Source organism: Anas platyrhynchos, chromosome 13 (genome assembly GCF_047663525.1).
Source record: "Anas platyrhynchos isolate ZD024472 breed Pekin duck chromosome 13, IASCAAS_PekinDuck_T2T, whole genome shotgun sequence".
Classification (NCBI taxonomy): domain Eukaryota; kingdom Metazoa; phylum Chordata; class Aves; order Anseriformes; family Anatidae; genus Anas; species Anas platyrhynchos.
Window position 1 is genome coordinate 15,166,474 of NC_092599.1, and position 18,866 is coordinate 15,185,339.

General features: G+C 49.2%; 1 protein-coding gene across 2 annotated transcripts in view; it reads right to left on the reverse strand.

Moving 5' to 3' along the window:
* Nucleotides 1-17,109: 17,109 nt before the first annotated feature.
* POC1A (POC1 centriolar protein A) overlaps nt 17,110-18,866 on the reverse strand; it is a 54,646-nt gene continuing 52,889 nt past the window's right edge. For both annotated transcript variants that reach the window (XM_027467638.3, XM_005030569.6), the window contains one exon: nt 17,110-17,398. In XM_027467638.3, the coding sequence (XP_027323439.1) occupies nt 17,300-17,398 (99 nt within the window). In that variant the 3' untranslated portion in view covers nt 17,110-17,299. The remainder of the gene's footprint in view (nt 17,399-18,866) is intronic.

The window sequence follows — 18,866 nt, forward strand, 5'->3', positions numbered from 1 at the left end:
CTCCTCTGGCCTGTGCTCAAGCCCCGTGCTGGGCAGGGCTGGAGAGAAGCCCAAAAGGGAGGTTTTTTCCCCCAGAGGCAGCAGGCCCAGTCCCACAGCCTGCCCCTGGAAGCACAGGAAGGCACGGCAGCACCACGCCGGGGCTCCAGGCCCCTCAGCCCTGGCAGGAGCTGGCCTGGAGGTGCGCCCGGCGCCACCTCACCGAGGTCGATTTCTCTGTCTGGGCAGGAGCGCTTTTAACATCCCGTGCTGGAGCCAGCCAGAGTTATTTATCTCCCAGGCTGGGGTTTGGCAGGTAGAAAGCGCGGTGAAGGTAGATCCCACATCAAGCGCGTGCCTCCTCGCTGCTGCACCCAGCAGCTCGGGCTCCCAGACCACACGGCTGAGCACCCCGCTCGCAATTACAGATCTTCCACTTGCTTTGGCCCTTTCATCATCCAAGACATGCAATACCAAGCAAACCTGGCAACTGCTTCTCATTTGCCTTCAGAAGAGTTGAAAGAACCTGACCAGTATTTATAGCAGCAAATCAAGCTAGTAGTCCACCAGCTGCTTTGAAAAAATAAAATAACTGAGGCTTTTCTGAGCCTGGGACTATTCATCAAATCGGATTCCACTCTTCAGCCTTCTGTATTTTTTTCCTAAAATACAGATTTTTCTTTATTTTGAGGTTTTAAGTATAAAAAGGAGGATACAGAAAGGAAAGACGGGAGGAAAGAGGATAACAGAAAAATGAACATTTTTTAAGCTACAAAAAAATTCAGCCAACAAAATTTACCCTCACAGAAAGCTGTACCAAGCTTCAAGACATAAAGAAAAAAATAAATAAAAGAAAAAAAGCTATGATGCACAAACTTCCTTTTAACAGGCTCCTCCACAGAGACCCAGCAGGGGGAACAAATCCCCTCCTCTCCTCCCCAGGAGGGCAGCACTCCTCGGGCAGGGCAGGGCAGGGCAGGAGGGGCAGCAGCAGGCGCTGGGCTGATGCAAGCCTCCTGCCCAGAGGAACTTGCTCCTCGCCAGAGCCCATCTGACAAAGCCTGTTGACCACAGGGCTGTGAGAAAAAGATGGGACCTGCAACTGAATTACCACATCGACTTTCTCCAGGGTTTGCCCATGAGTGAGTCACGGCGAGAAGAGGCTTTGAGTGTGGCCAGGACCTGGGCATACAGAAGCAGCGTTATTTGTATGTGCTGGCTTGAATTAGCAAGAGAGAAAAGCGCACGATGCATCAATCCTACAAAATACAGACTGCGCTGCAGAGGGCTGGCTTACCCAGCAGAGATTTCCTGGGAAACGATCTCATTCACTAATCACACACCCAGAGAGAAGACACAAAGTAAAGGACCAGCTGCGGCCAGCAGAGGGGTGCTGAGGTGTTGGTTGCCCCGGGACACCCAAACCCCGCAGCAGTGGCTGGGGCTGAGCAGAGAGCTGGGGCCATCCCTGCAGGGATGGACAGTGCCCGACCCCGGTGGGGGCTGCTGGCAGAGCCAGGGGACCAGCTCTCGCTGGCAGAGCTCCTCCTGGATCTTCACCCTCTTCCTCCGAGGCCCCAAAGCAGAAAACATCTGTCCTTGGAAAGTCAGACAGCGATGGATCACCCTCCTTTCCAACATGAAAAGCAACCACGATTACATCCTGCTTGATACCTTCCCTACACCATGTGCCAAGCTGCTTTGGCCCTCTCTTTGGGGCTGTGATGAGCACAAGGTTTCTTCTCCCTGTGCTGGGGACCCAATGCCCTGGGGCAAGAATTCCCCGCTAGCACACGAGGGCATGTTCCTACAGCACTGCCCGGCCTCAAACAGGGAGGAAAAGTCCCTGCTAAACCAGAGATTTATTTTTTTTTCCCTGTATGGAGTCCTTTGGGACCGCCACCAAAAGGGCTTGAGTCATGCAGGCGTTCTCCATTTCCCTGGTTACTTTGGCAGTGAATACTTTGGTCGCTCCGTTTGTGCACGCTCCATGTGTCACAGGATCACACCAGGACAAGCTCTCCTGTCTTGTCTTAAGCAAGTGATAAAGCAAAACCTGAGCGTCTGTCTTTCCCATAGAGGGAAGGGAAGAAAGCAACAAGGATGAAAGGACCACTTGAATGAGGATAGGTAAATTCATGAGAAGAGCACTGCTTCAGGGATCAATTCCACAGGGGAAAAAAAAAAATAAGAAAAAGGCTACAGAGCAAGTGTGGAAAACTGGGGAGGGGGAGAGAGCAGCAACCACAGAGGGGAACATGTGGGGAAAGAGAAGAACCAGGCTGAGAGAGACACCAGGAAAGGTAAGGGACAAGCAGTGGAAACAGAGGGGACCAAGTGATAAGTGGGGACATCACGTCCAACACAGCTGGTAAATTGTTCACCGCTGACATTTCAGAGCTGTGCAGGGGTGCACAGTCACATCTCAAACCCCAGCAGGGGACACAACCTCTTCACTGTGCTTGTCCCCAGCGCCAGAGCTCTGACTCCAGGCCAGGGCCCCTTTCCCTGTTCCTGGAGATGCCCCCAGCAGGAGGCCCAGCCACCCACTGTCCTTCAAAAGGGACCTTCCTCTGCAGGGCCTACTGAAGCTCTCAGCAAGTATTAATCTTAACAGCGCTGTGCAGCCTTTAGTGATCTGCTAGTCACCTGAAGGAGCTGAGGCCCCAGACTTCAGACAAACCAAAACTGATGTAGAAAAATCCCAGTGATGATTTCTGCAGTTCCCTGCACAGTCTGAACAAACAGCCTGTGTGTGTGACAGGAAGGCAACTGTTTGCTCGGCTACCTGAAACTCGCTCCCTGGTTATCAGCTCCATCAGTTCGTATCAGGGCAGAAGGAAATCCTGGCGGGCAGGCTGGAATCGCTGGGGTCCGTGCCTTGCTTTTATCTTGCTGATGCTGGGCGTGATGCCACAGACTTGCGAGTGGCATCAAGTTCTTCCTGCATCCTTCCCAGAAATCCACACGATGCCTTTGACGGGAAGGAGCTGGTGATGGACTGCTAAAGCCAGGGTCCCACAGGACCTCAGAACTCCTCCCTCCTCCCAGCAGCCGTTGTACCAGGCCCACAGCTAACAAAGATCATCTCCTACACAAGGGAACGTGTCAGAGGAGCCCATGGGAGAAGACAAGCCCCAGCACCCAAAATGCTGCTCTGCAGCAAGCGCATTTGGCTGTCCTCACAGCCTACTGGCATGCTCGCAGAGAGCCCCTGGCTGAATCCTCTTCAGCTCCCTTGCCAGCCCCAGGGTCACAGCAGCCCGCAGTGCTCATGGTGTAGGGCCACATCCCTTGGAAGGGAAGGCCACTGAAGCAGCGTGTCCTTTTGTCACCCAAGGCTGGAGCAGAAGCGTGCAGATGGCGTTGCCAAAGCAGGTAACATCACAGCAAGGGTTTCACCAAGCCAGGGTGCGTGGTTTAAAAGATCCTTCTCCTTCCTGATGATTTAGAAGTGAGTTCTGATGTCCAGTGGCTTGATCATTCGGTCCCTTACCTTCATGGGTTTCAACAAAATATGAGTTGAGACGCTTCCCACTGAAAAAATGCATCCTCAATTTCCACCTTGAGCAATAAAATTTTTCCCCAGTGCTTTCCGATGGGAAGCCTTCTGTTAGGCTTCAACAACTACAAAAGCATTTGGAATTTTTGGAAGGCTAAGAACAACCGATAAGAAAAACGTATTTAAAAAAAGAAAAAAGAAAGATGTAAGAAAGATGTATTCAAAAAAAGACAAATCATTTTCTCTCCGTCATTAAAAATATCCTTTGATTTTTTTTTTCCCAAATGTCAATTTTCTGACTTCAGATTGTGCATATAACACCTCACTTACAGTTCAAAATTAATTCAGACTAACAGTGACTGATTACTCCCCCTGCCCCAAAGCATTTCAATCAGATCGAGAGTCAGCTGGAAACTGAAGGCACTTTGTAGAGCAAAGTTTCACAGTGCTCTTCTGTCCACACATGTCAAAATCTGGGGGAAATTAGGAAAGAAAACTAATCAGGGCAAGCAATAGTGTAACTATTTCCACCACATTACTAGCTCTCCTTTGCCCAGTGGGCTACGTGTCCTGGCACTGCCCACAACCCATCTGGGTCCAGGAAGAGGGAAATTTTTGTGCATAACCTGAACTTTTAACACTTCCTCAGGCGCCTTCCTGATGGAGGGGTATTTCATTTAACACCTGCAGCGGGTATGACACATTTCTGAGAGCTGCCATTTTTTTCATTGATCCGACAGTGCTCCTGGGCATGACTGGACGATCAATAACAGTAAAGTGTGAGGATCTTACTGCCAGGACACAACGTGAGCACGGAAAGATTGAACCTCAAGGGCCCAGCTGAGGTGGTCAGGAGAAACTCCTGTTGTCCACTGCTCTTGTCTCACGTGCTCAGCATGAAAGCAGCAGTTTGAACCTGGTCTTTCAGGATATCATTGTCTTTAACCAAGTTCCTCGAGCACCTACCAGGCAATATTTCTTTCTGACCACCTCGGTTCCTGATGGAGCTTGCATGACCATGATGTGCCCAGAGCTTCTGCACCCAGGGAGCTGAGAGAAGATTTTATCCAGCTGTGTCATAATATTCAATGACAGAAACCTTGAGGGCTCTGAAACACGCCACTCAAAATGAGTTTATACAGAAATATTATGTGGGCTTTCAGCAAACCAGACATCTGTCCTGGACCAAGGCGGCTGGAGAGGACAGGCTCGTTGCAGCAAAACCAGGCTCCTGTCACTGAGAGCTCAGGCCAGTTGAGTGTCTCCTACCACTACAGATCACTTCCAGAAAACCAGGGCAAAGCCGAAGGCCACACTCCTGTCCCGTTGTTCACCACATTCCTCCTGCCACGTTCTGCTCGGTGAAGTGAATCGTTGAAATTGTCAGGCCGAGGCTTTCCACAAACATCATGCACCACAGACCAGCCATTGCAAGCTCTTCTTCACAGCCAGACATCTGCTGCTAACCCATTCACACCCCAGCAGTAAATTTATTTCTACTCAACCCCTGAAGCTTTGTTTGCAGAAGACCCAATTGAGGGCATTTAGATAAGAGAGAGCATGTAGATAAGGGAAGCTATAACCACCTCCTGGTGATGCCTGCCATGCAGCTCTATCTGCCTCCACAATCAGCACAGGAGCCTGATCTGAAGCTACCAAAACCCTGTCCCTGCTCAGCCCTGGGTGCTCCAGCCACATCACGTGAAGACCCATCCCTCCACACAGTGTTTGCAGAGCCCCACCGACCCCCGAGCACTGTACTCAAGACAGGAACCACAGCTGTGGGGCACAACGAAGGGCAGATACATATGCACAATGCTTGACCAGCATCATCTGCCTTTGATTTGGATGGAGTTCATAGTCCTGGGGCTGTTTTAGCAAACGATTTCTTCCCTATGGTGGACGAGCAAACACTTACCCATGAGCAAGTCAAAATCATGGAAAGTGTTGAGCACACACAATTTTTGTAGACTCCATTCCATGCACCTCCTAAATCCTCCTGCTCCCCGGAGGCCAGCCAGACCTCTTGGTCCTTCTCCCACCTATTGCATGGGACTCTCCTCATGCCCTGGGGAGAGGGCATGACACCCCAAGACATGGTGAAAGAGAGGGTGTCACCCCAAGCGTCTTAGAGGAGGAAATAAAACTGCCTGAGCAATCCCCTTTGTGCAACTCAGGGCTGGAGGCGTAACACAACTAACCAGCGCCGATCCCGTCACCAGCACGTGGCTATCCCATCAGCGTATGCTGTCTGCGTTGGGTTTGAAAGGTGATTTCCCCACTGTGCGTTAGGCAACTCACTACACAGCAGAGCTCCAGGCACCAGCAGGTTTAAAGCAATGCATGTTTGCGCCCTGTTTAGCAACAGCAAATGGTTCTCCTTTAAAACACTGAGCAGCACGAGGGGAAACCACACACCAGCTGTTTACCAAACACCAGCTTCTCATTTGGCTCTTCTCCTTCCGCCACTGCTGATGCAGAATATAAAGGCAGACACAACTCCATCGGGGTTTATAATAGATCAGGATCGGGACCATTTCCACAAGGCTTTGTTCCTTTTTGGCCTGATGTAGCAAAAGCCTGTCTACTTTCCCTTTTTGAAGGAAGGAAGGGTAGAGGAAGGCATAAATGCCTTTGGCTGTGTCCAGCAGCCTTCACACAGTGCCCTGCTCCTGCTCACTGGTCCCTCCTCAGGGCTGGGACCTGAGCTTGCCTGCACTCAAGCAACCCGTACCAAAACTTGAGCAATTTTGTGATCACACAGGATGTTGTTCTGCAGCCTCCGAGAACAGCTCACTCTCTGCAACCCCAATCTTGACCATCATTTCCGCCTCTTGGACAGAAGAGAGGAGAACATCACCCACATCCACAGCATGGACTGCTTCGTAGCTTTCAGACACTCGCAGGTCTTTCAGAATTTCCTCTGCTCAGCAGGTCCTGCTCACTCGGTTTTGACTTTTACACCCACACATTGATAGAAATATTATCCTAACCTATAGGAGGAAATGACCTGGATCTTCAGGGCTCAGCTCACCAGCTCCAGCTCAAGACAGGGAGTCCAGACCCAAACCAAACTCTCCCTGAAGCACCACGTCTCCATCCATTGCCCAAACGCCGTGGTGTCTTCCAGAAGGCAATTACAATAAGGATAGTATGAGATGGCGTGGCCAAATGGAGTTAAGAACACAGATGCTGATCTTGGCTCAGCCTTTCACCAGTTCATATGTTGTAGCAGAGCTGCAAAAGTCAGCTGAGATGGTGGCAGAACAGCCAGATGGTCTGGTCATGCTGCACTCCCAGTGCCAGCAGCACCCATGCCAGCCAGCTTAAAGAAACTGTGGGTCTGTGCATCCAAGCTGGAGGCTGTAGTGTGACTGCATGTAGACAGAGCTGGGTTACATGGTCTTAAGCAAGTCACCGTACCTTCCAGAAAGTCAGGATCCCTGTCCATGAGGAGTGGTTTGGGTATTACCACTCCCACCTCACGGAGCCCCAGCTAAGACCTTCGAGACGTTAGCACAGCACCGTGATTACACGACACACGCCCTGTGTGATGCTATGTGATGCTGAGACACCTACAGCAGGGTCGTGGGGAGCTCTGTGAAGGATCCCCAGCTGGAGGACTGGTTTCAGCACCATCCCAAACTTTTTGGGGTAGGCTGGCTCACTGGTGAGACCCACGTATCAGCACAAAAAGGCAGTACGTGGTCTTCCCTCCAGCCGTGCTGTCAGGTCCAGCCACAGTACATAGAGGCAAACCAAAACCAAGCCCTGTGGACAAGCCCTACTGTTTCCCAGAACTGTTTTTCCTGACTTAACCTGGTTGTCGCACCAGAGGGTGGTGAGCTTTTGAGCACGTCACCACTCTGTGACATGGTAGCTCATCAATGGGCTATGCTGGCTGATTGAATTCGTCCCTGCTCAGGATAGGAACAAAGACCACAAAATTAAACACAGAACCTCCTGGGAACAGCACGCTTCTGTCCCACTTTGCTCAGCACCACCACATGTTGCTTAAAATGTGCCAGGACCCATCTGAACGCTATCAGCTGCAGGGACAACGTGCAATTTGTCCTGCAGGGACACGAAGCAGCTTTGTGTCCAGCCAAGATGCAAATTCAAGGAAAGAAAAGGCTCAGAGAGAAAAAGGCATTGAAGTCCTCTAGCTCAACAGCTAGAAAGTCCCTAGCCAGAACTTCACTGCAGGCTCTGTGCAACGGGGATGGGTTAAGTCCCTTGCAAAAAAAAAATCATTTAGATACAGGGGCTAGTTTCAATGAACCTCAGGGATTTCAGCTGATTTATTAGCTAACCCAATGCAGATAGACACAGACAGATTATAGCAGTCATGGTCAGAGTGCCAAGGAATTGACTTCAGAAGAATCGATGTAAACATTTTTAAGACCAATTTCCATACAGCCTGAAAATGAGCAAGAGCAAGAAATAAAATAAAGAGTAACCTTTGTTAAATAGTTAAGCCACATGCAGTTTCTCACTGGATGAAACAAAGAGTGTTGGTGGGAAAGAGATCTTAGGAAAAGGTGTGGCCTATGCAGGGCACATATTAATGTAGTGCCTGAAAAAGGAGTGAAAGAGAGAGGAAGATGATTTCATTTTGTAAATACTAAAGACCAGACCAGTCATCCTGAGTGCCCGTCCTTGCTGCTCATCCTCAACACGTGTGCAGGGAGTCATGAAAAAGCCTGCAAAGCCTCCAAAAGCTTCTCTGCAGGCTGGCTCAGACAACTCCTAGAGCCAGCTGTGCCATGCTCCTACAGCACATCACAGCCCTAGCTCACACCTTCAAACCAGAAACTCTCCTGCTCTAGGCTGTATATAAACTCAGACCAACAAGATCCTTTCTCTTGGGTACACCACTCTCTGACTCCATCCTGCAGCAGACAGGAGCTGGAAGGACCAGGAGCACCCTTTGTCCATCACCTTTGGCCAGCGCTGCAGTCTGGTGGGTCTGGAAACCTGTACACGTCCTGCACGGTCCCAAGAGCCACAGTTGAGAAGAGCAGCCTGGAGCTGTGCAGGCTACAACTCAGCTAAAAACACAGCTCACCAAAACCCCATGGCACTTCATGGCTTGTGGAAAGCCAGGATAGCTTTCAGCTGCCATGGGATGCTTTCCCAGGGGGGAAAGCCGTTTGCCCTTTTTATGTTTTGCTCAATAATCAGCTCTGGGGACACACAGCGCTTGCTGTTTGTGCCTCTCCCTTGCAGAAACCCCCTGGGGGTTATTAGCTCCATAATTCTTGCTCTCTGCACCCATCTGCACTTCCCCACCCCACTGATTTTTTTTTTCTGTGTTAGGAGATAAACACACTCAGGGCAGGCAGCCTTTGCAGTCTGGTGATGGAAGTCTGATGGCCAACAAGCCCCCTCTGTCAAGGGCTGTCTCACTCTGACCTGCCTGTTCAGGGATCCTTCAGCTCCATCCTCTCCTCGCTGGTGTGACAGACGGTGAGGGTCAGCGATGCCTCTTGGTGGAGCCTTGCTGCAAGGAAAAGGAGAGGACTGAGTCCTGGCATTTGTCTCCATGGGCAAATCACGGCTTAGCTTGAGGATGGGATGGGGCATTAAATACTGGGATAAGGATCATACTTAACACTTTTAAAGAGGTGTCTGACACGGCCACAGCATGCGCTTACATTTACTTTGACAGCCAGGTAGTCAAAGGTACAGCGCTGTCACGGCTGGGATGGGCTAAAGACCTAAGGTGACACCTCCTATTAAACCCAAGACAGGTTGAGAGGGGAAAAAAAGAGGGAGGCTTTTAGATATACAGACACCCTTTCTATTTAAAAAGAGCAGGGGGGGAAGCTACTCTCCTGAGCACTGGGGCCAGGATGGAAAGTCCGGATAACACAAACACATGGAAAACTTGCCACTGGCTCTCTCCTCCCAGTGGTGGAGCTGGGTGAGGTGGTCGCATGTGATTTCAAGCTGCCTCCACACGTCAAGAGGTGGAAGCGAGGGAAGGGAAACAGCCCCCAACCACCATGCCAATTTTCATCGCTATTAAATATAATCATCTCTGCTCTCTTTAATCTTCGCTTCTCCTCTGAGACCTGGCAACAAAGGAAGCCTGGTAATGAGGCGGGGTAATTGTAGTGAAGAATGTAACCTCTGAGACAAGTTTGCTCAGAGCAAAGGGCAGGGAGCACAGGGAAACCCACCAGCCGCAGGGAAATGAAGCATCGCCACCTGACGGGTGAGAAAAAGGGAGCAGAGCCAGAGACCTGCTCACTTCGTTTCTTGAAATAAAGCAAGTGGATCCATTCCCAGCACAGGGATTGATTCAGCACCAACCTCAAGCCTTCCATCAAGCATTTCGCTACCTTAAACGTTGCTGCATTTGTTAACAAGCGGGCAGCAAGGTTAGCAGTAGCGTAGGCAAAGCAGGCAGTTAATTGAGGCAACAAATTTTCAGAGGTGGCAAAGGAGCTGGCCACACACCAGAGCCCTGCAGAGCTGGTTGCTGTGGCCGAATCCTCACTCGCAGCATGGGAACATCAAGTCATCTCTGAATTAGCCAGCATCGACCTCCGCTGCCTTTTGCAGCGCTGGGGAGGTGATGGAGGTAACTGCAACCAGGCAATCGTTCCTGGGGACGTGGGCGCCGGAGGGGTTGTTGGCACAGAGCTCTGCAGCTCTGTCTGGAGATGCAATCAGGGAGAAATCCCGCAGTGGGGAGCAGCACTGAGCTGGGGTTTCCCCCAGGTGCTGCTCCCCACTCCACCCTCATTACTTCTCCTCAACATTTCAAGGTGGAGTGGTTTATTACCCGGTGCCCAGATTCCTCAATTTACTACCTGGTAGAAATATGGGGCAAGTTCATCCCCAAGCTCCTCCTGGTCCTGCAGAAGATGCCTCTATCTGCATCCTGAGCAGGTATTAAACGCACTCTATACACTGGCTGGCTCAGAAGCTGTTTCTTCTAGTGGTTTTGGTTCCTTTAAAAAAAAACAGAGCATGGTTAACAGCTGGCTCTTGCCAACACCAGCTCGTGACCGTGCCCAAGCCCAGCTGAAGTTTCAGACCCCTTCTCCAGCAGTGCAGCTGCAACAGCTGAGGGAAAGCCACGGCTGGGAAAGCTGACGGCCAGTTTGGGGCTTGGGACACTAAAGTTAAAGGGACCTGTGGCATCCCACCAGGCAAAAACATGGGCTGTTGCAGGTGCATCAGGAAATTACAGCCTGGACAGTCACGGCTTAGATGAGCTTTGTTCCATCTTGTGCAGGGTGCTGTACAGGGTTGGCCCTCCAAAAATCAGATCAAGCAGCCCTATGGACCACTGCGAGTTCAATGCCACCAGCACAGCACTGGAGAAAGGCATCTCCAGAATCTCCAGCATCCTCAGGAGCACCTCGTCTGGATCATGCCTCCCCTCTCCCACTTGGGCTGCCAAATTCGGAAGACCAATCCCATGGCCCATCCTATTCCTACAGGCACTCAGGCCAGAATTTCTGCTTCTGCCCCCATCCCCTGGGTCGCTGTCCAGGCACCGAGCTCACGGACAAACCACTCCTTTGTGCTCAGGTGAGCTCCTCTCTGGCACAGATGCTTGGCTGATGGGGAAGGCCGTGCCAGCAGGCATGTTTTCGTATTCTCATTAAGCACACCTTGCTCCAGACACTTTGCAGCAAATGTTCCTTTTTAAGGCCTATTGATTTCATAAATAATAGAGCAAAGGAAAGAAATACATCACGTAAAGACACAAGCCCAATAACCTCTCCCTGAGGAAACCAACAGGATCTACAAAAAAATTAAGCCAGCAGGCAGGCATTGATCTCTAAGCAGAAGATGAAGTAGCATAAAAGATATTTCTTAATCAACTTAGCAGCACGCAGGTGCCGCCGTATTCCAGCAGGTCACCTTGAGGGGTCTTGGTCTCCAGGCCTGCAGGTCTGTAGCCCTCATTTCTCACAAAACGCTTCCCAGGAACCGGAGTGAGATGCTCAAACACCCTGAGCATGTTTGTGTCTTAACACAGAAAGTCAGCGGGGTGGGGAGGGGGCCGTGTGTGTGGACAACGAGGCTTAATACGGAGCCGAGAGCTCCCCTGTGGGGTTTCTGCTAGGGGGAGGCACAGCCAGCTGTGGAAGCACCCGCGGCATTTTGTCACTGCTGTGCTGCTCTCCCTGGGCTTGGGACTGAAGAGACCGGCTCCATTACAAGTGCAGCTGGAGCTCTCCCAAATCCTGCCTCTCCGCCACGCACACGGGATCTTAGTCTGCCCACCGGGGCCCATTTCAAGAGCTTTTGTTCCCGTACATCCCCCGCTCCCTATGGGTTTATTTTAGCCAGCTGCTCTCCAGCTGTGCCAGCGCTGCTGGGGACCACAACCAGGGAGACACCTGGGGAGAAGTCTGAGCACGATGCTGCCATCTCCAACCCCAGCCCCGTGCCTTGCTCCATCTCTGCATTATAAAAACATCACCCTACCAGGGACTGCACTGACAGTGTGAAAAGCCACAGAAACAGACAATGAACAGAGGAGGAGCTTTGCAAAGCTTCTCCAAGTTAAATGCAGCCTTTCCCTAAGACCTCAAAAGCAGAATCCAAACCCAATCGCCCTCTTGACCTGACTGCATTAGCTGAATTTTAAGCTGCCTCGGGGTTTGGATTCTTAAACTCTGTCACCACCACCACCGGCAGATGCAAGACGGACGAAACGCCACAGAAGTGAAACTGAGGCACAGCTGCAAAACCAAAGCCTGCCCTCTCTTTCCCCACATCTATCCAAGGATCTGTGATTAAGCCAGATGAAACTTTTCGGACCCGCGGGCTCTGCTGAGTTTCCTCTGCTCCTGGGCCACCGATTCGTAGGTGGTGAGCTGTCACACGCGTCTGCCGCAGCCACAATTAGTGCATGGGAACAGCATTCAGAGCTTGCACCACGGCACCGGCACCCCTATTTTGGCTGCACTGCCTGCTCACAAGAGACCAGGGCAGCGTTAATCCCTGATTCCTGGAGAAAGCTCTTACCTGGTGAGCCCAACGTGCAGCAGGAGCCTTCCCCGGCCACATGCCTGCATCAGAGGACACTGAAACACAAAGACATGTCTAATGCCACAGAACGAAAGCAACAGGCTTTCAGAGGAGATGGAAGGAAAAAGGATATTTCTAGGCTTTCATGGGATGAAAACCATCTGGCTGCTAACCCCGGAGGCAGCCTTCCTGACTGCACGGACCAAGCAAGCTACACGTGGCAGAGTGGATTCACAGAAGGGGAGAAGCAACGACCACCCCCCGGCCCTTATCACGTTACAAGGAGTTTCTCCTCCTTGCAGGACCTCATGGAGCTCAGCACCCTCAAAAGCTGAGAGGGCCCGCAAGATCTGCCTGTTTCAGCTGAGCAGGGAAGTTTCTCCTCCATTCAGATGATTTGCGTGTTTCAAGCACCAAAGGCTGGCTCTGACTTTCAGCTGGCCCGTGTAAAGGTGACAATGGAAACTTTGCCCAAAACTGTGTGTTTTTGTAGGCCCACACGAGGGGAAGTCTGGGTGGAACAGCTCCCAGACAGCTGCTACATAAATACTCATAGAGGGAGTGGATAAAGGGAAGTGAAGCAATTCAAGAGCTCCATCCAGGCAACTGCTCAGCTTAACCCTTGCAGTCATCAGCTGAAAGAGCAGCTGCCACCAACCGCACACACTGCACACAGCAAGCTCTCAGAGTCAGTGGGATCAGCTTTTGTGCTACTACGTGTTGGGCATCTGCTGCAAAACCATCCCGATGGCTGTCTGAAAGCCTCACAGCACGCAGAACATGACCATATCCTCGGCTTGACGGGGGTCCGGAGGACAGCAGCAAGTTACTGGCTGTGTAGATGATGCCTACAGGGAGCAGAAATGGTGAAAAATAGACATGGCAGGTTTTTGGCACAGGGTCACCATGCCCATTTAGCCTGTTTGGTGACAGCATTTGGTGGGGTTCCAGCTGTATTGGGGTATTGAAGGGGAAAGGCTGGAGTGAGGATAAAAACCTAAAGGTGGTCAGTGGGAAAAGACTTCCTCACAGATGGCAAATGAATGGTCTCAAAGAGTGGTCACCCAGTCTGTCTCAGCTGCTGCTAACCAGGCGATGAAATACCCTCTGCCAGAACATCCCCAGTTGTTCTTGGATTGAAGAATGGTGTTTGTCTCCGATGGTGGTTCTCTCGCAGAGCTGGACAAAGATCCCAGAGACACATGTAAAACTTCCAAAAGCAGGCTAAACCCAGGCTAAGTACACAGATGAGCATCAATAGGTGAATATTCTTCCCACCACATTTCCTTCTCGAAGCTACCGCTGATCAGGTTGCACAATTCGAGAACTTGCACTGTACTGGGAGATGAACCACTTCTAAAACCAAGGGAAGAAATGTAGCTCCACTTCCACATCACAAGCAACAGACCTCTGTAAATGATTTGTTTTCCTCTCCTCCTAGTCACTTGTGTTTCAGGAAACATTTTGCTCAAGAGTAGATCTTCAAAGCCATTAGATAATAAGTGATCCATACCAAGAGGCTGGCTGGTTTAAGCCTGGCTACTTTGATCATAGATGGATTTTATTTTCTAGTTAGTTGGCAGACACGTGTACTGTTATGCAGGCAGAGGATTCTCCTGGCCATCTCATTTCCCAGCCAGAAGAGCCAATACCACAGTGCTCTGCTGCTTTTGCTTATTCAGTTATGAACTAAACTGCAGTATCTGTCCAATTCCAGCTCCCAGACAGGAAGGAAAGTGGGCAGTGCTTGAGGATTCTTACTTTTTCGCATATCACGCTTATGTTTAACATGCTCCATGCTCGTAGCAGCCAAAAAGCCATTTGCAGCAGCCTTCAGGCACAGCCTGCTTCCCCAGGGGGCCATTCTGGGCACAAAGAACCGTTGCTAAAAGTTGAGTGAGGTCATACATCTGGCAAATATAATGGCAACAAATTAAACTACTTTTTTAAGAACTTGGCTTCCAGTGTGCCTTGGAGATCCAAAACAAAATCTTTAACTCTTTATAGCCTCCTCATGCAGAGCTCACCACAAGTTTTCAAGGGAAGTTATATCCCTGCACTGTGTGGGAGTGATGTTGGACCAGATACGTACGTGCTCCTCCTTGCTCAGCTGATCCACTGCTCCCTGAGTGATCCGCTTCCCAAATCAACTGCTGTAGATGTTTCCCAGTCAAAAATCATGAGTGTAAAACCAAAGGTAGATTCAAACCTCCGGTATGGATGCTGTCCTGTCCTCACTGCATGAGAAACACGGTGCTTCATGGATGGAGTTGAGCGTGGAACATAAGGACATGATGGCTCCTCAGACGTTTTTGAGGTTGTTGCTCAATGTTAAAGGGTGAGAATTATAATTTAAAGTGTCGTGCTTTCTGCACCTTGCTTGCTTCTTAAGCAGTACCCTCTCTTTAAAAGTGCTGGTGCATTTTAAGTCCTGAAATCCCACTCAAGGTAAGAGGCTGTAATGAGGGGAAAGAGAGCACATTGCTGAGATGTGGGAAAACAAAATGATTGAGATGGAGAGAACTGTCAGAAGAAATTCCCTCCGTATTACCCCTCTTGCTACCTGAATCACATTAAGTTTGTTAGATTCCCTCTTCCAGCTCCCCATGCCCACCCACTGTGGGTTACTTTCACAAGAATAGATTGCATTGATCAAATGAGTGCTTTTATGAAGCTGAGTACAGAAAAGCAACCCTCACTGCATCTCATTAGCTTGCCCTTCAGCACCTGAGCATCTTCTATATTACAAGCACAATTATCTTTCAAATGGATTCACTCAGAACATCTGAAAGGAAAAAGCATCTTTATCAAATGTGCCCAAGTCATTTGTATTGCATATAGTATTTTAGGGAGAATGGCAAATTGCTTCTGTGGTCTCTGAGACATTAGAGACTACAAATTAAAAGGAAAAGAAGTGAAGTTTGAAAACTGATGACTTGGAACAGCTTAAGTTCTCTTCTCCCCTCCCCACCCCCTCCCCAAAAAGTCAGCCCACAACTCTGGGGATCAGGCTGATAAAGTAGACTCTTAGAACACATTTTTGTCACTGCTTCAGTGGCAGAACGGCCTCCTTCTAGCAGAAAACCGGCCATGTGCACCTCTGAATCCCCTCCTTCCCACCCGTCCTGTCACAACATCAGTTCATTTCAATGGAAATGTCGTCAGTCTCTCAACAGAAAGCCTCTGAAAGCTTATAGCAAGAGCATGGAAGAATTTCACTGAATTGATTCCATTAGCGTAATCTAAGAGAAAATAATTTATCAGAGTGGGAGCTTAGAGACAGAAAACAAACAGTGGTGGAGCAGAGAGAAACTCAGCTCTATAATCCACCCAATAAGCATGGAAATGAGAAAGCCCTCATCTTCCTGCAGATGAAAAAGAGTGAAATATTGTGGTGATGCCAACGAGGGGTTCTTAGAGAGGTGGAAAGTACCAGAATGGAAGGAGACCAGAAGCTTCCCAGTGATGACAAGGGAATGCAAACAGCTTCATCCAGATGGGACAAGAAGATTAACACCGTGCAGATGCATTACAGGCGGACACAGCCTCCAACAGGAACAGGTGCAAAAAAAAAAATCGGGTTTGGCCTTAAGACCTGTTAAGCCCTGTGTGAAATAAGAATGCCAGCCAGGTCTTCACCAAGCATCTGAAATGCCCATGGCACATCTGGAGATGGAAGCACTGGAGAATGCTGTGCAGGTGGGACAGCCAAGGGCAGGGATTGAGGCAAATTCCCTCTTTTAAGAGGTCAGAAAGACGGTAAAGGAGGAGGGCTTCATTAACCCTGAAATGCTCATGTTCCCACAGCTCATTTCTTCAGGAATGTACGTAGTAGTTTATTACAAGAAAGGAGATCTCCAGTGCATGTTAGCAGAAGAGGTGTTGGAGAACAGGATCTCCCAGAAGTCCAAATTCTTGTGCAGCTACATATTGAACACCTGCTAAAGCCTTGAAGTCTTGGAGGTGTGATGCGAGGAGCAGGGTGACAACGTAGGTGTGAGTGATGAGCTATTTGACTGCAAAAACATCTGCAAAGTGATTGAAAATTAAAGGCAGTCCAGTGTGAGAAGAGGGCAGGTTTATGACTGCAGCAAGCATGCTGCTATTTGGTTGCTTTTTCTCTCCCTGCCTTTAATTTAAGAAGTGGATAAATACAAAGCAAAAGCTGCTTGGCAATCCACTCTGCAATCTGATCTAGTAGAGCTAGGAGCTTTCCTCCAGACTCAGCTCAGCAAACCATTTTTCACGTGCTGCATGAGGGAGCAGGTTAAATCCTTCCACTGGAAAAGCCTCCGCACAAATCCAGGATCTGATCCACTTTGTCAGATTTGCCAGGCTCCATTTGGGACTTGGTGGGACAGATCCTTGTGCAGGTGCGAGTTGCACTAGGATATCACATGCTTGCTCTGACCTGAGAACAGAGGTGAACTCCCACTGGCCAGGATATCCTGGGAGCTCTTGCAACATACAGCCAGCAACAAGCCTAATGGCCCGGGCCAGACATTTGACAGCTCTAGGATGCTTAAACATTTTAAGGTTAACTCAGCAGCAGCTAAGGCAAAATAGATGCAGCCTTTCTAGCTGGTTGTTACAGAATCTGAAAAACACAAGAAATCACAATCATCGTCCACTCTTACAAATAAAATCTTCCTTTTATTCTAGTAAAGTAACAAAGTTTTGTATTTACAGATACAATAACTGTACATATCAATTAAAAATTGACTGAGTTCAAAATCTTTAAAGTCACACACAGTCTGTTAAGAACGCAAACCACTGCAAACCTCCAAGAGCCTCCATCTCTGCTCCTTTCTCACAAAATCAGTTCACTTTGTTCTGAATGATTTTCTGCTGGTTCTCCAGGCACTCCTTCAACTTGTCCTCTGTAAGCGTCAGTCTCTGCTCCAGGATGGAAACTGTCTGCAAAACAGAAGGCAAGCTGCTGCTCAGCCACTCGCAAAGACAAGCTATGTATGCCACTGTACTGTCGGTGGGTAATGAAATCCTAAATTCAAATGGGAGTATTTTGAGATATTTCATGACTGTAACTCCAGGATCGAGCAAGAAAACCCTCCCAGTGCAAGGCAGCACAGTCAGGTGATAGAAGGGAGTTAAAAACCAAAGTGGCAGCATCTACCTCAATATAATGCCCGAGTATTTGTGTAATCCAGTTACTCACAAAGGGATTGTTAGAGCTTTCTCCTAGAGCTGAAGTCATCATGGACAGGACACGCAGGAAGAACATTTTAACCACGTGGCAATAAAAGCCTCTGCTGAAAACCTTTTATTGATCGCTCTGAGGTAATCAGGGGACCTACCTATGCAAACCACTTGCAGCTTCCAAAGGCACCAGAACGGCTGATAATAGGCAGTGATTATATTTAATGCTTTAATACCCATAAACTTATCAGCAACAATCAATAGATTCATATTCTGAGCATTTTTACTGCATAAATAACATCCTCTTTCAAAAACAAAAGGATGTCCAGAACCTCAGACTCTAATATAGTAATTCAAATAAACTTGGACAACTGCTATTTGTATAGAAGTTATACATAGAAAGCCTTTTAATAGCACGTTTCATAAACACATCACTAAGTGCCTGACAAAGGAAAGCAGGTCTCTTTATCCTCATTTTACAGCTGGGGAAACTAAAGCACAAAGAAAGGAAGCAGCTTGGCTAAGGTCACTTGAGTGACCAGGAAAAATCTCCTGCAAAATGATTTGGGGAATGAGAAGAACGGTGGGGAGAGTAAGGAGAAAACACAGCCATGGTGAAAACACAACATCAAGCACTACTGCAAAACTGTTTCCCTCAGACACATCACAACACCACGTGTTAACAAAGTCAGGAAGGGTTCTGCATCATAGGATTTGCCCCAATGCATTTTTTTTTCACCCCCAAACACAGCTCAAAGCTTCTTTCTCCTACTCACACACCACTGACCCGTAAAGAGGCAGAATCATAAAATCATAGAAAGGCCTGTGTTGGAAGGGACCTCAACAATCACCCAGTTCCAACCCCACTGCCATGGGCAGGGACACCACCCACTACATCAGGTTGCCCAGGGCCTCACCTAACCTGGTCTTAAACACCTCCAGGGATGGGGCATCCACAACCTCTCTGGGCAACCTGTTCCCATGCCTTACCATCCTCCACGTGAAAGATCTCCTCCTAACCTGTAATCTAAATCTCCCCTCTTTTAGTTTAAAACCATTCCCCTTTGTCCTATCATTATCTACACAAGAGTGCTTCTCCATCCCCGTGACCCGGTGGCCTGTAGCAGACCCCCCAGTAAAGGACAAGCTGTCCTTTATTAACTCTCACCCACCAGCTCTCAGCCTTTACATGGCTGTTTCTCAAAGGCAACTCTTCAAAATCATTTCC